This window comes from Oncorhynchus nerka, linkage group LG14 (assembly GCF_034236695.1).
Source record: "Oncorhynchus nerka isolate Pitt River linkage group LG14, Oner_Uvic_2.0, whole genome shotgun sequence".
NCBI classification, from domain to species: domain Eukaryota; kingdom Metazoa; phylum Chordata; class Actinopteri; order Salmoniformes; family Salmonidae; genus Oncorhynchus; species Oncorhynchus nerka.
In genome coordinates, this window is record NC_088409.1 from 14,473,370 (window position 1) to 14,493,521 (window position 20,152).

The window sequence follows — 20,152 nt, forward strand, 5'->3', positions numbered from 1 at the left end:
GGGAAATGTGTAGTGCAGTCAAGGTTACATAAACAGTAGCAGCCACACAGATACACATAAGATAAATATTAAGTGATCAGTTACCTGTCCTCCGATGAGAAGCCGTCGATCCCCCCGCCACCCCCAACCCCCAACGGCTCCTGCTTGAAGAGGACACTCTCCGACAGAGAGCGGATGCTGCCCTCCTGCCAGCTGCTGGAGAAGATGCCCCCACAATCCCCCTGTGGAAGCCCTGCCACCTCCTCCTGTGGAACCCCTGCCACCTCCTCCTGGAGTTGGAGAGGGAGTTGGAGCTCGTTCTGAGTGTGAGGGGAGCAGCAGTAGATGGACTTATCCTGTTTCAGCAGAGAGCCCAGCAGTGAGTCAGGGTCTAGGGTTCCATCCTGGTTGTTGTTGGTGATATTTCCTGCAGGGCCGGTGGTGTCGCCTGCTAAGGAGTCCCCTGTTACCAGAGTCTTGGGGAAGCTGGTGTTGTAGAGAAGAGCCTCCCCAGTGGTGTAACTGAAAGTCAGCTGGAGGCTCCGCTTCCTTAGGTTGTCCTCTCCCTCTTCATCACTAAAAACAAGTACATTTTAGTCATTTAGCAGACGCTCTTATCCAGAGTGACTTACATGAGAAATTAGGATTAAGTGCTTTGCTCAAGGGCACATTGACAGTTTTTTCACCTAGTAAGCTTGAGGATTCCAACCAGCAACCTTTTGGTTACTGGCCCAACGCTCTTAACCACTAGGCTACTTGCCGCCCCAATGGAATGACATTAAAGAATGAGGTTGTGTGTGTGCGTGCCGAGACGTACGTGAGGACTCTTTGGGATGCGATGATACACTCAGGCTGTCCGTTCTTGTAGACCAGTCTGGCGTTACCCTGCACCCACACCCAGCCTGTCAGCTTGGTCAGCAGCCTGAATACTGTCATCCCACTCTCTCCGGTCTTTATCACTGGGCATGGAAACACACAAACACACACATTAACCAAGTTACACAGCAGAAATGTGTATATGACACATTCATGCAGTTTAACTAATAAACTAAAAACATCCCCAAAAGTCACTAGGGATGTGGCATATGGTAAAAACAAAAACAAAATGGCTGACATTTAAACAGAATTTTTCTCCTTGCTGTTTCTGTAAAAAAAGATACAGAAAATTAATGTGAATTCACAATGCAGCTGCCAGCAACGGTTTGGGTCTCACGGTGCATCATTTTCAGATGGTGAAGCATTGCACCTGTACTACAATTCCTGTACCTCAATTCCACTTCGCAAAGTTGCCATTTCCTTCTCATTTAATGGGACTTCGCTGCTGTCGCTTGCCTTTCTCAGCCATTTTTCAAAAGTTAACGACAATGAAATAGTGGTGGAGAGTCGAATCCAAAAGAATAGATTCCTCGACTCCTTGCACAACGACTCCTGTTTCTCAGTGTTAAGATTAGATTGCGCTAAGAATCAACCCCTAAGATTCAGTATTTTTGGAACGGAGGAGAATTATTAGTTGCCAAACTTCAGAGAACACAAACACTGGCATCTTTCATAGAGAGCTAGCGAGGGCCAGGGAGAAGAGGAGGCGTACATTATTGGCAGGTCGGCCACCAGGCAAACAGTCAGAAATACGCACTAGGCCTATCTATCTGTAATCAAAAGCTGTATGTACATCGCCTTGGTCCGTACAATTGTCCTTATTTTATCGCCAAAAAAACGTAATACTTCCAGATCAACTGTAATGTCAATACCATTGTAAAGCACAATTTCTCCCCTTTCCAACAGAATCAATTAACATGACCAAAACACTGCCCGTTTCTGCATAATTCAAGCAGGCAATGAGCCCCTTTGGGTCTTTTTAAAAATGGAGGGTGGGGAAGCGAAACTAATGTGTGATAGTGAGAAGGAGAGATGTCGTGTGGGAAAATGGCTTTTTTTCTACTTTATCAACTTATCACCTTTAAAATGTAAAAAAAAAAACACTATAAAGAGTTTATATAATGTGTCATTACATACCTATTTGAAGGTTTGTGTCGAATTTGAATCGAGGTTTTAGGGCAGTGCTAAAGTGATCTTCAGAAGTAAACAGTTTTTTTGAGAGTCGTGATCGCTTGCAGTGAAGACGCAAAAAATGACTAGGTATCCCACCTTACCCCGTCACTGTCCATTGTTTTTAAATGATGATAGAAGTGCTACACCTGGTGGAGAGAGACTATAAGACCGAAATAGTAGCTTTAAGAGTGCTGTACGTTATGACATGACACGTCTAGATGTAACGGAGGGTCTGTTTTTTTTTTTTTCTCCAATAGTATAGAGCCATTACCATGTCGATCAACGCTTGAATAGAAACCTAGTTCACATCCCTGATTTTGACGTAAACACAGTCCCATTAGTTTTCTTTATAGCCTCGTTTGAATGTTGCGGTTGAGCACATTTGTACGGAATGGGGTGAGTTTACATTAATGGAATGCTGTATCTTGCCATTTCTTGGCTTGCAATGTTTCGTAACTTCAGCAAAGCAGGGCCTATCACTAGGGCTGGGCGCTATACCGTATTTGACGATACACGGGCATTGATGCAGGGACCGGTTTGGGTTTTTACTTTACCTTCTATAACGGTATTTGAATGTTTGGTTTGTTAAATGTGGTACACCTTGTGTAACGCCCATTTTTATAGTTTACTTCGCTACTTGAGTCATCTCTATCCACTCTCTCCATGCTGCTTTCCAGACAGACCTAGGCCTGCACCATGCATTGCATGGGCAATGCAGCACATGCAACAATGTTGATGAAAATTATGCTGTTTTCACCTTGCTTCTTACTATAATTTTACTAGCATTCTACAATTACACTATTGATTTGTGTTTCTTACATCTGAAAACAGCTAGTTGTCTTTTCTTAGCAAGTTGGGCCTAAATCATGTAGGCCGCTAATGCTAATCGCTAGCTAGCTAATAAATGTACTGAGTCAGAGCAAACGTAATTAGCTATACAGCCTGATAATACCAGTGATGGTTTAGACCTAAATCAACATGTTGTCTAAATCAGAGGAATACGCGAAGCATGAATATGTTAGCTACATGAAGTAGCTAAGAGAGAACATTCAATGTAGCCAAAGATTATAGGGTCCCCTAGGAAACACTTATCAACAGTTCCTACCCTGTCACAATAACTCTTCCCTGGCATTTTCATTCGTAGTCATGTCAAATACTGAATTCAAATGGCCCACTATTATATTCCAACTATAGAATTAGAATAATCCTTCTATTTCCATGATTCCAACAGTTCAATCATTTTTTTGGTTGAAGTTGAATTGAACAGTATACAACAATCAGAATGGAGACCCATTGAAATCACTTAGAATGTATGTGTTGCCACCCTAGGGTCACACTTAAAGAAAATTGTGAACATTTATTATTCAAAAACATAAATTATCGTCAATATAATTGTTTTTTTGCCTGATATGATATTTTGGCCATATCACCCAGCCGTACCTATCACCAATGAATAGGCTAGGATATATTACACACAACAGACCGAAGACTGAACACACACTTGCATCATTAATAAAGAGCAGGCGAGCCAGCGCGAAGGGGAGGGGGCAGGCAAAAATGATGTCTTGTCTTGCATGTTTCGCAAATTCACCAAAGTAGCCTAAGGTTTTATTTAAAATTACACAACTTTCCACAGGCATTCATAGCATACCGTTTAGTTAGGCTATAAAACTGAAAACAACATTTTAACTGCACTGAGTTTAGCAAAAAAAAAAAAATCATAATATTAAGGATCCCAACTTTGTATAAAAGTTTGAATGTTTAAATGTTCACTAAAAGTCTAAATCAAATTTCATTCAAAATTGCCTTCAGGGATTAATAAAGTGTGGTCTTGTCTTGTTTTATCATATCTTAAAACACCATTCATTTTTTAGAAGTTGCAGGAATGAATCTGTTCAGAAAGTCCCCTCAGGGACACTGGCTGTAGAATGAACTACTCAACATGTAGAATGAGCTACTCAACATGTAGAATGAACTACTCAACATGTAGAATGAGCTACTCAACATGTAGAATGTGCAACTCAACATGTAGAATGTGCAACTCAACATGTAGAATGAACTACAACATGTAGAATGAGCAAACATGTAGAATGTGCAACTCAACATGTAGAATGTGCAACTCAACATGTAGAATGTGCAACTCAACATGTAGAATGTGCAACTCAACATGTAGAATGTGCAACTCAACATGTAGAATGTGCAACTCAACATGTAGAATGTGCAACTCAACATGTAGAATGTGCAACTCAACATGTAGAATGAACTACTCAACATGTAGAATGAGCTACTCAACATGTAGAATGTGCAACTCAACATGTAGAATGTGCAACTCAACATGTAGAATGTGCAACTCAACATGTAGAATGTGCAACTCAACATGTAGAATGTGCAACTCAACATGTAGAATGTGCAACTCAACATGTAGAATGTGCAACTCAACATGTAGAATGTGCAACTCAACATGTAACTCAATGAGCACTCAACATGTAGAATGTGCAACTCAACATGCAGTACACATGCAGTGCGTTTGAAATGTGACCTGCACGTTTTTGATCTCGGTCTGTCAGTCTCCATGAACTACACTACATGATAGGACTATGTGCAGCAGGAGAGCAGTCTTACTCCTCATGTGGTTCTCAGCACAGTGCAGCATGTCAGCAGCATGGATGAACTGGTATCCTGAGCCATGGTTGCACAGCTCAGCCTCAGTGTAACCCAGCACCATCTTCCCTCTGTACAGGAGGACAGGAAAAACACAGGAAGAACAATGAAAACATGATGAAAACATGTCTCCTCCCTACTTCTGAATAGATCACACGTGATCTAAAAGCATAATTAATCATTAAGGCACAAGAGGGTGTGGTATATGGCCAATATACCACGTCTAAGGGCTGTTCTTAAGCACGACGCAAAGCGGAGTGCCTGGATACAACCCTTAGCCGTGGTATATTGGCCATATACCACAAACCCCCAATGTGCCTTATTGCTATTATAAAGTGGTTACCAATGTAATTTGAGCATTAAAAATAGTTTCGTCACACCCGTGGTATACTGATATACCACGGCTTTCAGCCAATCAGCATTCAGGGCTCGATCCACCCAGTTTATAATCTCAAATATGATGAGATTGCGCTGATGGTTCCTCTTAAAATGTATAAATGATTTGAATGATTAGGTTTATTTGACAGGGACTACATACAATTAAAACATATCTCACAAGACACGTGATGCATTGTACTAGATTTAGCTCAACAGCTCGTTCACAACTCCAGCAGGTGAACAATAAAATGATTTACCATTCAGACGGCAAGCTTTGAATTCAATGTAAAATATTGTAGTGAAGTGGTCATGTTTCCTATGTATTGAAGGTGCTTAGCAGCAGTAAGCCCCACTAGACAGGCCCACTACTGTTATCGTCACTCACTTGGCGTCACAGGCAATGGGGGTGAAGTCCAGCTTGTGCTTGGTCTTGAAGATTAAGTTCTTGGTGCGGATCTCCAGGATGGTGGGGGGCTGCAAGGGAGAGGCCAGGGCGAACAGAGCCAGCTGAGGCGGGATGGCCTTGCCCTCCTTTGTCCTCTCGCTCTGGCCATGGAGGAACTTCAGACGCCCCTGGATTTTCAGGGCCTGGAGAACGCAGAATATTTTTTTTATTTAACCTTTATTTAACTAGGCAAGTCAGTTAAGAACCATCCTACTAATTGCCTCCTAATTGTCTATGAATTGGTTGTCATTGGAAACACATCTTCCTCACTTTTTTACTACAGAACATAGAAACACGCCGTTTTCACATATTGATGTTGGGGTGCTGCTGGATTTAAGCTACAATACTGAGTTTATGTAATAAGAAAACAATTTCCAATTCCAGCTAAATCTAATTATTCAGTGATTATAACTTGACATTCACAAAACTGTAGAGAAATGCAAAAACAATCCAAAAAAGTAGAGAATATTTTTGTGTTCTCAAAGCTTGACTGCAAACGCTATCTGTAGGAAAACTTCCTGGTCTGGATAAGCAGTCTTTGGCCCCACCCTTTCCTGAACTCAAAGGGGAATTGGAGAAGCCTCACACTGATTCCCCCACTTCAGGACAACACATATTTAACCCCTTCCTGACACGCCACTCATCCTCAAAGAAAGTGACTTCAGTGGCTGTCATAATGCAATTACAATCTCAAGAGTATCAGCGGGAGATGAGAGTTGATTTCCATTGCGCTGTAGTACACTGTTCACAAGTAATCTTTTAAAATAATTATTTTAAATGATTAGGGTTGAAAAATCCTTCCCTAAAATTCCCTAGATTTTCCAGAAATTGCAGAGATTTCCTCCACGAACTTACTAGGAAGCCAGTGGAGTTGTCCAGGAGACATCTTAACCTGCAGACAAAGTTGCGTTCCAGGAAGGTGGAATTCTCTGGTGGGAGCGCCTCTGGCGAGGCTGAATCTTCAAAGGCCAGAGGGGGTCATAAAATTACACATACAGCATACTATAGCTATAATAGTGAATTACACATACAGCATACTATAGCTATAATAGTGAATTACAGGATGTCTAGAGAAAATAGTATCTTCATATAGTAGACTAACTCTTAGCAGCAGCCCTCAACCCGAGCTGCAAACCTCACCCGGAGGGGACTGTTAACAGTCTTGTCCCCACACTACAAACCAGAATGTTATGCCACATGTCATTAGCCATTTCCTACTGAGGAAAGACAGAATGCTAGGTAATAGTTTCTTATCCAGGGCTGGGCCTAGGTCAGGCTCACCCCAGCCAGGTGCCACTTCTGGTCCAAGGTGCTAAAACACCTCTCAGGATGCAAGGTGAAACACTGCTCCACACTACGATATGGAGAGAGAATACAGTGACAGACTGGATAATATCAAAGATAGTAAACCACCAGTCCTCTATGATCAGTGTAACACGAGTAGGGCAAAGGACCCGTACAAAAAAAATGGTTCTCCCCATGGAAACCACGTTGTTACTCGTATGACCAGAGAATGTGAAATACTCTATTTTAGAAAGACACAAGCCGAGTGGATAGGTAGAGGGTGTTTAATGGCTTTATAAAAGTGTTGACAGTGCTGAATAAAATCTTAAACATGAACTCTCATAAAAACAGCATCTCTTCACTGTATTTGTTGACAGTCTCTCTAGTCATGATTTTGTTTCTCGCAGTAGTTTTGAAATCTCACAGTAGTCGACTATCAACTTCACTGTGGGCTCGTGGAAGCTGTGACACAGTGATCTGAGATATCTGATTGGCCAGCGGTAGGCCTATAGGTGCACTTGATTTGCCATCCGGACCTGCCAGGTAGGTGGAGTTTGTACCGTCAGACACATGAAATGGGACAAAATGGGAACACTTCAACTACCTGGCGTGCAGGACAGCTGAATCAAGTGCACCTAAAACAAACATTGTAAAAGTAATACAAAAATAGGAATGCAAGGCTTTATTGGTTGGGCTTTATACAGAAATGTTTGGCGATCTACTTGGAAAGCCTTGGAGATGGACCAGTCGACTGCAATAGACCGGTTGGATGGACTAGAACATCTAGGCCTACAATCCTGGCTGACACAGCAGAGATACTGTACATTCAAAGAGGTTTACTTTTCACAAGTGGTTATTTCCTTTTGTGGCTCTCTTCACTTCCTAGTAGATACCATGTTTCCCTGTGCTTCACCAGCATACATGGAGCTGCTGGACTTCATGTCATATTAGTACATTAGGTAGCAGACACCCTAGGACTAATATATATAATGAAGGAACCTGCCAACGCAGGGGGGGCTCAATTAATATAAGATCTGGGGCAAGATGGGTTAGATAGTGTGGATTGGAGAGTGATAGTCTATAAGAAACAGACGTACTGGTACAAATTGCATGTCGGCTGTCTGTGTGGTGAAAAACTCATTCCAGCGCAGGTGAAAAATGCAGCTTTACCTGAGACCAGCTGTCCAGTGTGAGGGTGGGATTGGAGGTTACCTGAGACCAGCTGTCCAGTGTGAAGGTGGGGTTGGAGTTTACCTGAGACCAGCTGTCCAGTGTCAGGGATGAGGGTGGGGTTGGAGGTTACCTGAGACCAGCTGTCCAGTGTCAGGGATGAAGGTGGGGTTGGAGGTTACCTGAGACCAGCTGTCTAGTGTCAGGGATGAGGGTGGGGTTGGAGGTTACCTGAGACCAGCTGTCTAGTGTCAGGGATGAGGGTGGGGTTGGAGGTTACCTGAGATCAGCTGTCCAGTGTCAGGGATGAGGGTGGGGTTGGAGGTTACCTGAGACCAGCTGTCCAGTGTCAGGGATGAGGGTGGGGTTGGAGGTTACCTGAGACCAGCTGTCCAGTGTCAGGGGTGTTCAGGGCCCAGTGGAGCTGTCTCTGTAACTCTGCTCGGTCCTCCATATGAATGACGTCATAAACACTCTGATGGACGACGTCTGACTGAGAAGCAAAAACATCCACCATCATCAAAATACAAGTCTAGTAAACTACAAGAAAACAATGCAAACATGGACATTATTGTTGCTAGACAATACATCCTTCCTCTTCCCATCACTTATCTGATGGATCTTAGTCCTGACTTGTACTCTACAAATGTGCTCTGTACTGGGCCTTAGATTCAACCTGGGTTTAGTTCCGATACCCAAATGGACTTATTAGACTTGGTATCTGTTTAGGTCCTGGCTTTCGTTCATGTTGAGGAAATACCAGAGCAATCAACACGCAAACCGTTAAGTAACACAAATAGTGATATGGACACTAGTAAATAAGCAGTGCTTACGCATTAGTCAGATGTTTTAACCCTATAAAATAGACTAATGTTTCCATTTTTAAAGTCACATGCACAAGTACAGTGAAATGCCTTTCGTGCAAGCCCTAACCCCAACAATGCAGTATTCAATCAAATGTAATACTAAAATGGAGGGTAACACTGGTTAATTAATAGCACGAAGTGAATGTGGATGTGAGGTGTGTGATTGTATTGAATGTGGATAGTATTAAGCTATTTGAAATTGGGATAACAACAGGATTTACATTTGGCTATTAAGCTGATTGAAATGTGGATAATATGTACTGAGTGAATGTGTGGAAGTGTGTGTGTTATTCTATATGTATGCAGAAAGACGAGTCTATAGAGACCATAGCATTTATGACTATATAAACTATTGATAAGTATGGATGCTGAGGGTTTTTCAATACTATGGATGCTATAGGGACTGTGATGCTCAGGGACTATAGATGCTGTAGAGACTATAGAGGAACCGTGGCAGTGATTCACATGGCTGAAGAAAGATAGAGGTAGTCTTAGAGATTACCGAGTGCGTTTGGAAATAGTACTAAGTGAATGTGGATGTGAGAGTTGTGTAAGTGTGGAAAGGATGTGTTAAGCTGATTGAAATATGGATATCAAGGTGATTGAAATTTGGACAATAAGAAAATAGAAATTTGGATATTAAGCTGAATGAAATTTGGATAAGAGTTTGAAATTGAGAATAATAAGAGATATTATTACTATTAAGTGCTGAGTGAATGAGAGCTGCCAGGGGACTGGCTCCGGTGTGAAAGAGGTAATATGGGAGATTACTGAGTACGTGTCTGAATGGATACCCCAACCTGTTCTGTGAGCTGAGTTTTCGATCTATAACGTTATCTACGGTTATTATACATGTATAGGAAGTATCGGCAAGCTGGTCTTAGGAGAAGGATAGAGTGAGGCCAGAGAAGCCTCAGTGACAATTGTCTGTAGGCATTTATAAAAGGTGTCTACGTGGTCAGAGAACCACTGAAACTGTTGAAGTTACATATGCATAATAACTATGATGTGTCTAAATGTGTCTGCAGCCACTACTCGTGTGTAACGATAGTCTACATGGTCTGAGAACCATTGATAATAGCACAAGGTATTATTGTAGGCATTTAGGATCTATAACGTTATATAGGGAATCTGTGTATGTGAGAGATATGAAAGGGGAAAGTACTATTCCCGAATATGCTGTTAAATAGAACTAGTGTAAATATCTAAACCCATGTATGAATAGAACACTAGTCTAAAGGAGAAATTGGCGAAGAAAAGTATACTGGGTTACTAGAGATTTGATAGTAACAATGGAGAAAAATAATAATTATATACAACTTGCACACCCAAACGTAGACGTACGTAAGTGGTGTACAAAATAGAGAAATTAATAGTATAATGGGTTACTAGATTTGATAACGTAACAAATGTATGAAAGTATAATTGGTTACTTGAGTTTAACTTGCTAGGTAGAGACTTATTATGGATAGAGCGCGCCATCTATAGTTCATCTTAAAATAAGACATGTAATAAGTGTGAAGTCCTAGTTGAGGGAAACAGATATGGAGGTTAGTGAAAATAAGAAAGTGAATGGTAATATGTGGCTTTCAGATAGCACTTTAATAATGCAATATTGTAGTAATTTGAAGAGTAAATGTTTCAATATAAGGTCACATGACGAACAGATGGATTGTGCATTGGGACTGATATTAAATTAGAGGCCACCATCTGGTGTTTGGGTTAGAGATACGTTTCCTGTGGAACAATAGATAGCAGCCAGTATTAACTGAACTCAAACAGGCTGTAAGGGACACCGTGGGGACATTTGGGACAGCGGTATGAATAAAACACATTTTTGATAAGTTCAATTATTGTTACTATTGTTGTATAGTTTGGGTAGCACAAATGATTTAAGGTAATGTCATCTAAAACAATAATATGTTACATTTACATTTAAGTCATTTTAGCAGACGCTCTTATCCAGAGCGACTTACAAATTGGTGCGTTCACCTTATGACATCCATGTTTCCATTGCGTGGAACTGTGTCCAGAATTTAAGTAGATTCAAGTAAATGTTTTTCGTAACAAATATTGAGCATATATTCAACTCTTTGAAGGTCCTATCAGATTTGTTAAACAACAAGTTTCATATTTTGACTAGTTGATGTCCCAGGGACAGTCAGGACAGAACTGTATGCAACAGGTCAAAAAGACCAAGATGACAAGAGATGGGAGGGGCTCTAGGATTCTTTACTTTAGGTGCCTATTCAGCTTTACGGGACACTGTATCATCTGATGTGTCTGAAGTAGAATTCTGTAAACACACACTTTTATCAAGACTTCCTGCCTAAGATGCAGTAAACTCGATTAACGATTTAGAATTTTTAGGACTGATTCAAATCTAACAGTGAAAACTAAGTACATGTTTATTTTCTTTGTTCCAGGACAAGTTTTTGTTTTGTTTACATGTTTACCAATGATTGTGTATCTTTTCCTTTGAAATGAATTCTGAGGCAGGCGCCTTGGGAGTTGCTATAAAAGGTACCCGAATCCGACTGTTAAAGGAGACCCATATTAAGTAAGGCCTGGCCATTGTTTGTTTTAATCTGTTATTGAATATGTGTTAGTGGTGTTACTGATTTATTGTGTGGGGTCTTTTTATTTGAGGTTTTCGTGGGTTTTTCACAGGTTAGAAAGGATGCACAAAGGAAACACAAATGAAGTATCTATCGTCACAGTTTTGGTTGTACACATGTAAATTCTCTTGATAAAGAAATGTAAATCCCATTGTAAACCTGATACACAAAATGTTTGAAATTATTAAAATATCTTGAAGTAATGTCTGAGGTACAGGGAAAGAAACACTCACTTAATGGGGTTGATTGACCTCTGACCTCTGTTCTGACTTTCTGGTGAGGCCTGATCACCCTCATTAGAAAGACTAGAGACATTGGTTGAGATTTAAAATGGGCTACGTAAACACTATAGAGAATTAGAAAGAGGTTTATAATTGATCAACATTCCTGTGTGTGATTCGGAACACGAGGAGAGAGAGAGAGAGCGCTGCCCCTGAATGAGGGACACCTGTCTCTAGTCTATTTGACCATTACCTTATGGGATACAATTATTTCCTTGTGGAGTTATCAAGGGTTGTAATTATAATTTTATTTGTATTTAACAGGCAGTGTTGTCATTTTTTTTAAATGCATGAATCATGATGTGAGTCATGTGTCCAAAGGGGGAATTACCAGTCCCCTGGGGCCCTTTGTTAAATATGCAAATTGATTTTATTCACATGACTGCACATGTGACTCACATGACTGCACATAGATTTTTATTCCTCATCTGCACATATCACTCCAGTGTAAATATGCCAAATTGTAATTACTTCGCCACTATTGGCCTATTTATTGCCTTACCTGCCTACTTCATCTGCACACACTGTATACAGATTTAGCTATTGTGTTATTGACTGTACGTTTGTTTATCCCATGTGTAACTGTTGTTTTTGTCGCACTGCTTTACTTTATCTTGGACAGGTCGCAGTTGTAAATGAGAACTTATTCTCAACTGGCCTACCTGGTGAAAAAAAAAAATTAATAAGAATATTGGTAGTAGTAATAATTTGTCATACAGTGAATAATTTGTCTGGATTTCCGGAATCAGATATGCCCTAAACTAAACTGTTGTTCTGGTCGGTCCTCTCTCGAGGTTATGGTGAAGGTGACCACAGATGGTATCTAGATGCATAGAAGGTATAATTAGGACGAGAACAAAGTGAATCTCACCCCCACTAACCGGCTGAAGTAATGGCAATAATGGCGTTCACTATGGTCCTTCACCACCTGAAACCTGAGTCCGAGCCAGCAACCTGTACACAGCATCCAGTCGAAACTATCAACTGCCTTTTCTCTCATGCAATTTTCTCAGGAGTGCAACATGTGTCCATGTGGAGTGAGCGTGGAGAGATCCCGTCCAAACTTCTCTCATGCTGCTGGAGTACTGGTAGGAAACATAATGGACTGGAAAGAACAGTGGCGGCTCAGGTGAGAGAAATGGGGACATTATCAAGGGCCATCCATTTTGAACATGTGCCATTGGGAGGACAAATGGAAACGCCATAAGAATGAGTGCCGAGGGGGAGGGGGTGTAGTCAACCGTGCCCGTAATTAATTTAGGGTTGTCCTAAATTGTTTATTTGGGGTATCAGGTTGATTGTGGAGGTCTGCACACAGCAAATGTATAGTACTTTAGACTAGAAATGCATTGATATAATCTGTCATTACCACAAATGAAGGCTGTGATGAAAAAAGTTAATGCTAGAAATATAAGATGAATATACTGTAAATTCGGCCTGTATAGGTGTGTGCTGAATTGAGGGTCTTCAAATTTGAGTGAGAGAACCAACGTGAAGCACTAAGGGGGGACTGTCATTATAAATGTGTGCTGGATAATTTATCAATAGTTCTAATTATGATTTGGAAAGGCTTCTAGAAACAAAGCTATGCCCAGAAAATGTGATGAGCCACTAGATTGTAGCTTGGGCTAATCCTGCCCTAATCTCATTCATATCAAGGTTGGTGTGAGACTGTTATAACGTGTGCTCTGTCTTCCCTGTGTAATTCAATATGGATGTGCCCTAGACCAAATTCTGGAGATCTCTAGAAACATCGATGCTAAAAGAATTGTGTAAATTGGCTCTGCCAAACAGAGAGGCTTTTGACTATATTTTGTCAGGTAAAGGGGGCACATGTGCAATCGTTGGTGATGAATGTTGTACTTTTGTCCCAGATCACTCTTCTAATATGACTGATCTCAGCAAATACATTGCCACTGTTGCTAAGAATAATTCCCCACAGAGTGGACGCCTGCAACTTGGTTGGAATCCCTGTTTGGAAGTTGGGGATCCCAAATTACCAAATGGGCTGCGGCATATGTTTTCTTTCTTAGTTTGCCTAATTGTGTTATTTAACTTGCTGTGCATGTGTGTGTATTTTATATGAATTCACTCCTGTTAATAGCAGTATAACCTCTATTATGATGATAGTATTACCATACTAATTAGATTGTATAACCCAGAATGAAGGGTTTTAAATGATGAAGTGTCTGGTTTTATGTGTGGATTTCCCTTTAACAGAAGTATAGTACCTTTTGAGAGAAGCTATAATCTAATGCTTACCTTAAAATATAATGATAATCATCACAGATTGACTGGTAAGAGGGAATGTGATGGAGCATTTTATGTTTGCTTTTCTAATAACCAATTTCTGTGTTCATGCTAGTGAATGATTGAACAAATCCTCAATATCAGGATCTACAAATGTGCAATTTGGTAGTTCGCCCCAATATCTCAGTTTCAAAGTCTCAGCCTAGAGAGAAGAAGCCTCATGAGGTATTGTTCGGTCACATGAATGAAGCAAACGTTAATGATTAATTAATTATGAATGATGAATAAGCTAAATCATGCAAATATAACATGTCTGCAGTATATAAGAGAACTAAAGGGACTGTCCCGGAAGAGCTCCTGATCGACATGTGTACTTGATGCATTGAGTTGGTTGGAACCAGTGCTAATAATAACAAATTATTAATTTAAGATTGACTTTGGGTGACCCTGTGTAGAATTTCTACGACAGAGGCATTACAGAAAGTACTTTTACTAGATTAAACTATGGAAACTCCATACATAACATTGTTTAATGCAAGAACTACTAGCATAGTAATCAAATCTGCCTCAATAACTATTTATTTTGAATGAGGATGGGAATTAAGATTCTAATAGCCTACTTTTTTATCACAGTCAGAACTAATACTTACATATGAGTGTGCCACAAATGCACTGGCTGGCTAGGCTACCTGGACCTTTTCATTCCAAATTATTGACTGAAAGTGATGACGAATTATCAACAAAGTGATGACATATAAGGTGTGAATAACGTTTTAATTACAGGTGCATACTAGACGAAGCACTCTGCATAAAGCAAGCTGAGACATATTTGTTCTATGGTCCAATTGCAGTTGGTCTCTGTGTTTCCTTCAGAATCAGCCTGAATAAGAATTGTTCCACTGCGCCAGAGTAGAGAGAGGAATGAAATACACCTTCACTCTACATTTTCACTGAGTTTACACCTTCACATTTCAAATTCATTCCATGTTTGCTTCATGCATTATATCATCCTGTCAAATAAAGGGAATGTTGTACATGCACTCTGTTTTATTTTTACAGTAGTAAATGTTGCACATGCACTCGTTTTTACAGTAGTAAATGTTGCACATGCTCTCTGTTTTATCTTTACAGTAGTAATTGTTACATTAGACATTCTAGGCTGACTTGATGAAAGAGGATTAATCTCTCTTTTGGTTTTCCTGGTCATACTTGCCGTAGTCTGATCTTGGTAATCTATTCATGTTTAGGGTAGTTCATGTTCATGCAAAATTAGGAGGCAGGGAGGAAACTTGCCAGAACTGAACATGGGTAGTACAGTAGTAGTTAGCTAGCTAGAATGCATGTAAGATTCACATTTCTCTACTATGTAAATCGAAGACATCCAAGAAGGAAAATTAATAACTTTAGTGGGTTAAGGAAATGTTCAGCCTATAATTAGCGAATTAGTTAAATTTGAAATAAAACATACATTTGATTAGCTGGCAGATTGATTTGATAGCCAGCAAGCTAAAGTTCTATGGGCTGAACAATGCTAGCTAACGTTAGCTTGCTAGCTACAAGATCGTAACGTTTAACAAGTTGCAGTTCTCTATATGTCACTCATTTTAGTGTAGAAGGGGTTTTATAACGTTTGGAAAATGTGTGATGTTTTATGCACCCTATTCATCATGTTAGCGGCAAACGATGTCCAAACTCCGAAGGTTTGTGCTAGCTACAGTGTGTTTCTGCTTATCCCTGAAGGGCTGGCTGGAAGCTGAAGGGCGGTCTATTGTAAAAAAAATAAAAATATGATTCATTCAATTTGAAATGGGGATATCCTTCACTATTGATGCTTCGTGCTGACACATCAAAGCAGCCATTCCAGTCTCAGGAAGACTCAGAGCTGGTGTCAGCCAGACTACATTTATAGAAAGCTAAAAAGAGGCCCTTTACCTGGTGAAAGCCCTGTTGTAGAGAGGTTAAAATAGCCTTTACTTGGTGAAAGCCCAGTTGTAGAGAGGTTAAAAGAGCCTTTACTTGGTGAAAGCCCAGTTAAGAGCCTTTAGAAAGCCCAGTTGTAGAGTTAAAAGAGCCTTTACCTGGTGAAAGCCCAGTTGTAGAGAAAGCCCAGTTAAAAGAGCCTTTACCTGGTGAAAGCCATGTTGTAGAGGTTAAAAGAGCCTTTACTTGGTGAAAGCCCAGTTGTAGAGAGGTTAAGAGCCTTTACCTGGTGAAAGCCCTGTTGTAGAGAGGTTAAAAGAGCCTTTACTTGGTGAAAGCCCAGCTGTAGAGAGGTTAAAAGAGCCTTTACTTGGTGAAAGCCCTGTTGTAGAGGTTAAAAGAGCCTTTACTTGGTGAAAGCCCTGTTGTAGAGGTTAAAAGAGCCTTTACTTGGTGAAAGCCCTGTTGTAGAGAGGTTAAATAGCCTTTACCTGGTGAAAGCCCAGTTCTAGAGAGGTTAAAATAGCCTTTACCTGGTGAAAGCCCAGGTAGTCCTGGATGGTGGAGGATGCATAGAAGATTGTGCCACCAGCCGTGACGACCAGAACAAAGCCATTCAACACCTGAGAGGAGAGTGGAATAGAACTGATTAGTATATCGTTATACACTGAACAAAAATATAAACGCAACATGTAAAGTGATGATCCTATGTTTCATGAGCTGAAATAAAATCATCCCTGTTAGTGAGCATTTCTCCTGTGCCAAGATAATCCATCCACCTGACAAGTGTGGCATATCAAGAAACAGATTAAACAGCATCATTACACAGGTGCACCTTCTGCTGGGGACAATAAAAGTCCACTTTAAAAAGGTGCAGTTTTGTCACACAACACCACAGATGTATCAAGTTGAGGGAAGCGTGTAATTGGCATGCTGACTGCAGGAATGTCCACTTGAGCTGTTGCCAGATCATTGAATGTTCATTTCTCTACCATAAGCTGCCTGCAATGTCGTTTTAGAGAATTTGGCAGTAAGTCCCACCCACTTGGATGATCCCAGGCCCACCCACGGCTCCACCCCTGTCCAGTCATGTGAAATCCATAGATTAGGGCCTAATGAATTTATTTCAGTTGACTGATTTCCTTATATGAACTGTAACTCAGTCAAATCTTTGAAATTGTTGCCTTTATATGTGTTTAGTATACATGTTTACACACATCTAGACTACATGTGGTCATATGAAGTAGGCCTACAGCTATAAACAGCAAACAGCCAAATGTGAAATGTCAAAGGAACTGAAAGGCCTATAGAGTTTTGTCTGTGTCCCAAATGGCACCCTATTCCCTATGTATTGCAATACATTTGGTCAAAAAGTATGACTCAATAATCCATGCTTTCTGGGAATGTTCTAAAGACTAAAGTTATGGGCGGAGTTAGAATGTTGGCTGTCAGAAGAATAACAATGTAAATGTATTTTAATCCGTCTGTCTGCATATTACAAGACATGGCATATGAGGGTGCAGTGAGATAACCCATGGGTTCTCACACTGCATCCTCGCCATTCATCTGGAAAAAAACATGCTTAAAAGCAGGAAAATCAACCAATCCTCTGTTGTTAACACAATGGAAAGGTCAGATACTTTATTATCTAAATGTTGAAAGTGTGTGGGCGACTCAGAGAAACAAAATGGTGCAGTTTGAGGCCATGTGGCGGAGAGTGATGCGGGCGCTGGAGATGGGGGTGTGTGGGTTTGTCTCGGCAGGTGTGTTATAGTCCATGTTTGTGTGATGTTGTCGTTTGTATGGGTATGTCTTGTATTGTTTGAAAAAATTAAATCAACATTTAAAAAAAATGTTTTAAGGAATAGGGTGCATTTGGTCAAAAGTAGTGCACTATACAGGGAATAGGGTTCCATTTGGGAAGCAAGCATTGTGTTTGTATCTACCCAATTCCATGTAGAGTCCGTTCAAAGATCAGACAGTTCAAGGATCAGACACGCAACAGTATATGATTAACTCTAATTATTTGGACAGGAAAAGCTAACATGCCACATGGCCCTGCATGGTGTGGTTCATCTGCAGTTCATCTCAACTTAAACCAATAACTTTCCAATGTAAATAATCAGGACCTGATCAGGGATCAGGTCCGTCCTGTTAATGTAAGCTTACTCATTAAGATCTAAAAAAGGACAAACTGATCCTAGATCAGCACTCCTACTCTGAGACGACAAAAATATGTGCTGCTTTTAATATCGGTTTCTCTTTTCTTTGTTGTGTTTTATTAGGGTATGTATTGGCTGGTGCAATCAAATGTACTGTAGTAACAGACAGGGAATGGCTACTGAATAGAATAGAGGCCCCACTAACCTGTAGTAACAGACAGGGTGGCTACTGAATAGACCCCACTAACCTGTAGTAACAGACAGGGTGGCTACTGAATAGACCCCACTAACCTGTAGTAACAGACAGGGTGGCTACTGAATAGACCCCACTAACCTGTAGTAACAGACAGGGTGGCTACTGAATAGACCCCACTAACCTGTAGTAACAGGCTACTGAATAGACCCCACTAACCTGTAGTAACAGACAGGGTGGCTACTGAATAGACCCCACTAACCTGTAGTAACAGACAGGGTGGCTACTGAATAGACCCCACTAACCTGTAGTAACAGACAGGGTGGCTACTGAATAGACCCCACTAACCTGTAGTAACAGACAGGGTGGCTGACCCCACTGAAACAGACAGGGTGGCTACTGAATAGACCCCACTAACCTGTAGTAACAGACAGGGTGGCTACTGAATAGACCCCACTAACCTGTAGTAACAGACAGGGTGGCTACTGAATAGACCCCACTAACCTGTAGTAACAGACAATAGGGTGGCTACTGAATAGACCCCACTAACCTGTAGTAACAGACAGGGTGGCTACTGAATAGACCCCACTAACCTGTAGTAACAGACAGGGTGGCTACTGAATAGACCCCACTAACCTGTAGTAACAGACAGGGTGGCTACTGAATAGACCCCACTAACCTGTAGTAACAGACAGGGTAACAGGCTACTGAATAGACCCCACTAACCTGTAGTAACAGACAGGGTGGCTACTGAATAGACCCCAATAGACTAACCTGTAGTAACAGACAGGGTGGCTACTGAATAGACCCCACTAACCTGTAGTAACAGACAGGGTGGCTACTGAATAGACCCCACTAACCTGTAGTAACAGACAGAATAGACCCCACTAACCTGGTAACTACTGAATAGACCCCACTAACCTGTAGTAACAGACAGGGTGGCTACTGAATAGACCCCACTAACCTGTAGTAACAGACAGGGTGGCTACTGAATAGACCCCACTAACCTGTAGTAACAGACAGGGTGGCTACTGAATAGACCCCACTAACCTGTAGTAACAGACAGGGTGGCTACTGAATAGACCCCACTAACCTGTAGTAACAGACAGCTACTGAATAGACCCCACTAACCTGTAGTAACAGACAGGGTGGCTACTGAATAGACCCCACTAACCTGTAGTAACAGACAGGGTGGCTACTGAATAGACCCCACTAACCTGTAGTAACAGACAGGGTGGCTACTGAATAGACCCCACTAACCTGTAGTAACAGACAGGGTGGCTACTGAATAGACCCCACTAACCTGTAGTAACAGACAGGGTGGCTACTGAATAGACCCCACTAACCTGTAGTAACAGACAGGGTGGCTACTGAATAGACCCCACTAACCTGTAGTAACAGACAGGGTGGCTACTGAATAGACCCCACTAACCTGTAGTAACAGACAGGGTGGCTACTGAATAGACCCCACTAACCTGTAGTAACAGACAGGGTGGCTACTGAATAGACCCCACTAACCTGTAGTAACAGACAACCTGGGTGGCTACTGAATAGACCCCACTAACCTGTAGTAACAGACAGGGTGGCTACTGAATAGACCCCACTAACCTGTAGTAACAGACAGGGTGGCTACTGAATAGACCCCACTAACCTGTAGTAACAGACAGGGTGGCTACTGAATAGACCCCACTAACCTGTAGTAACAGACAGGGTGGCTACTGAATAGACCCCTAACTAACCTGTAGTAACCTGTAGAACAGGGTGGCTACTGAATAGACCCCACTAACCTGTAGTAACAGACAGGGTGGCTACTGAATAGACCCCTAACCTAACCTGGCTACTGAATAGACCCCAGTAACAGACAGGGTGGCTACTGAATAGACCCCACTAACCTGT

At 41.2% G+C, this 20,152-nt stretch overlaps 1 protein-coding gene and 1 long non-coding RNA gene across 2 annotated transcripts in view; one reads left to right on the forward strand and one right to left on the reverse strand.

Moving 5' to 3' along the window:
* ahr1a (aryl hydrocarbon receptor 1a) overlaps positions 1–20,152 on the reverse strand; it is a 51,946-nt gene that overhangs the window by 4,130 nt on the left and 27,664 nt on the right. The window contains exons 4-11 of the mRNA XM_065027164.1: positions 16,435–16,524; positions 8,345–8,459; positions 7,967–8,146; positions 6,368–6,471; positions 5,453–5,655; positions 4,651–4,760; positions 797–938; positions 85–555 (exon numbers count right to left, since the gene is read on the reverse strand). Of these exons, the coding sequence (XP_064883236.1) occupies positions 85–555; positions 797–938; positions 4,651–4,760; positions 5,453–5,655; positions 6,368–6,471; positions 7,967–8,146; positions 8,345–8,459; positions 16,435–16,524 (1,415 nt within the window). The remainder of the gene's footprint in view (positions 1–84; positions 556–796; positions 939–4,650; positions 4,761–5,452; positions 5,656–6,367; positions 6,472–7,966; positions 8,147–8,344; positions 8,460–16,434; positions 16,525–20,152) is intronic.
* LOC115116256 (uncharacterized) lies at positions 10,563–15,017 on the forward strand. The gene is made up of 4 exons (XR_010465706.1): positions 10,563–10,650; positions 11,332–11,392; positions 12,745–12,860; positions 13,606–15,017. It is a non-coding gene; the product is annotated as an uncharacterized LOC115116256 (long non-coding RNA).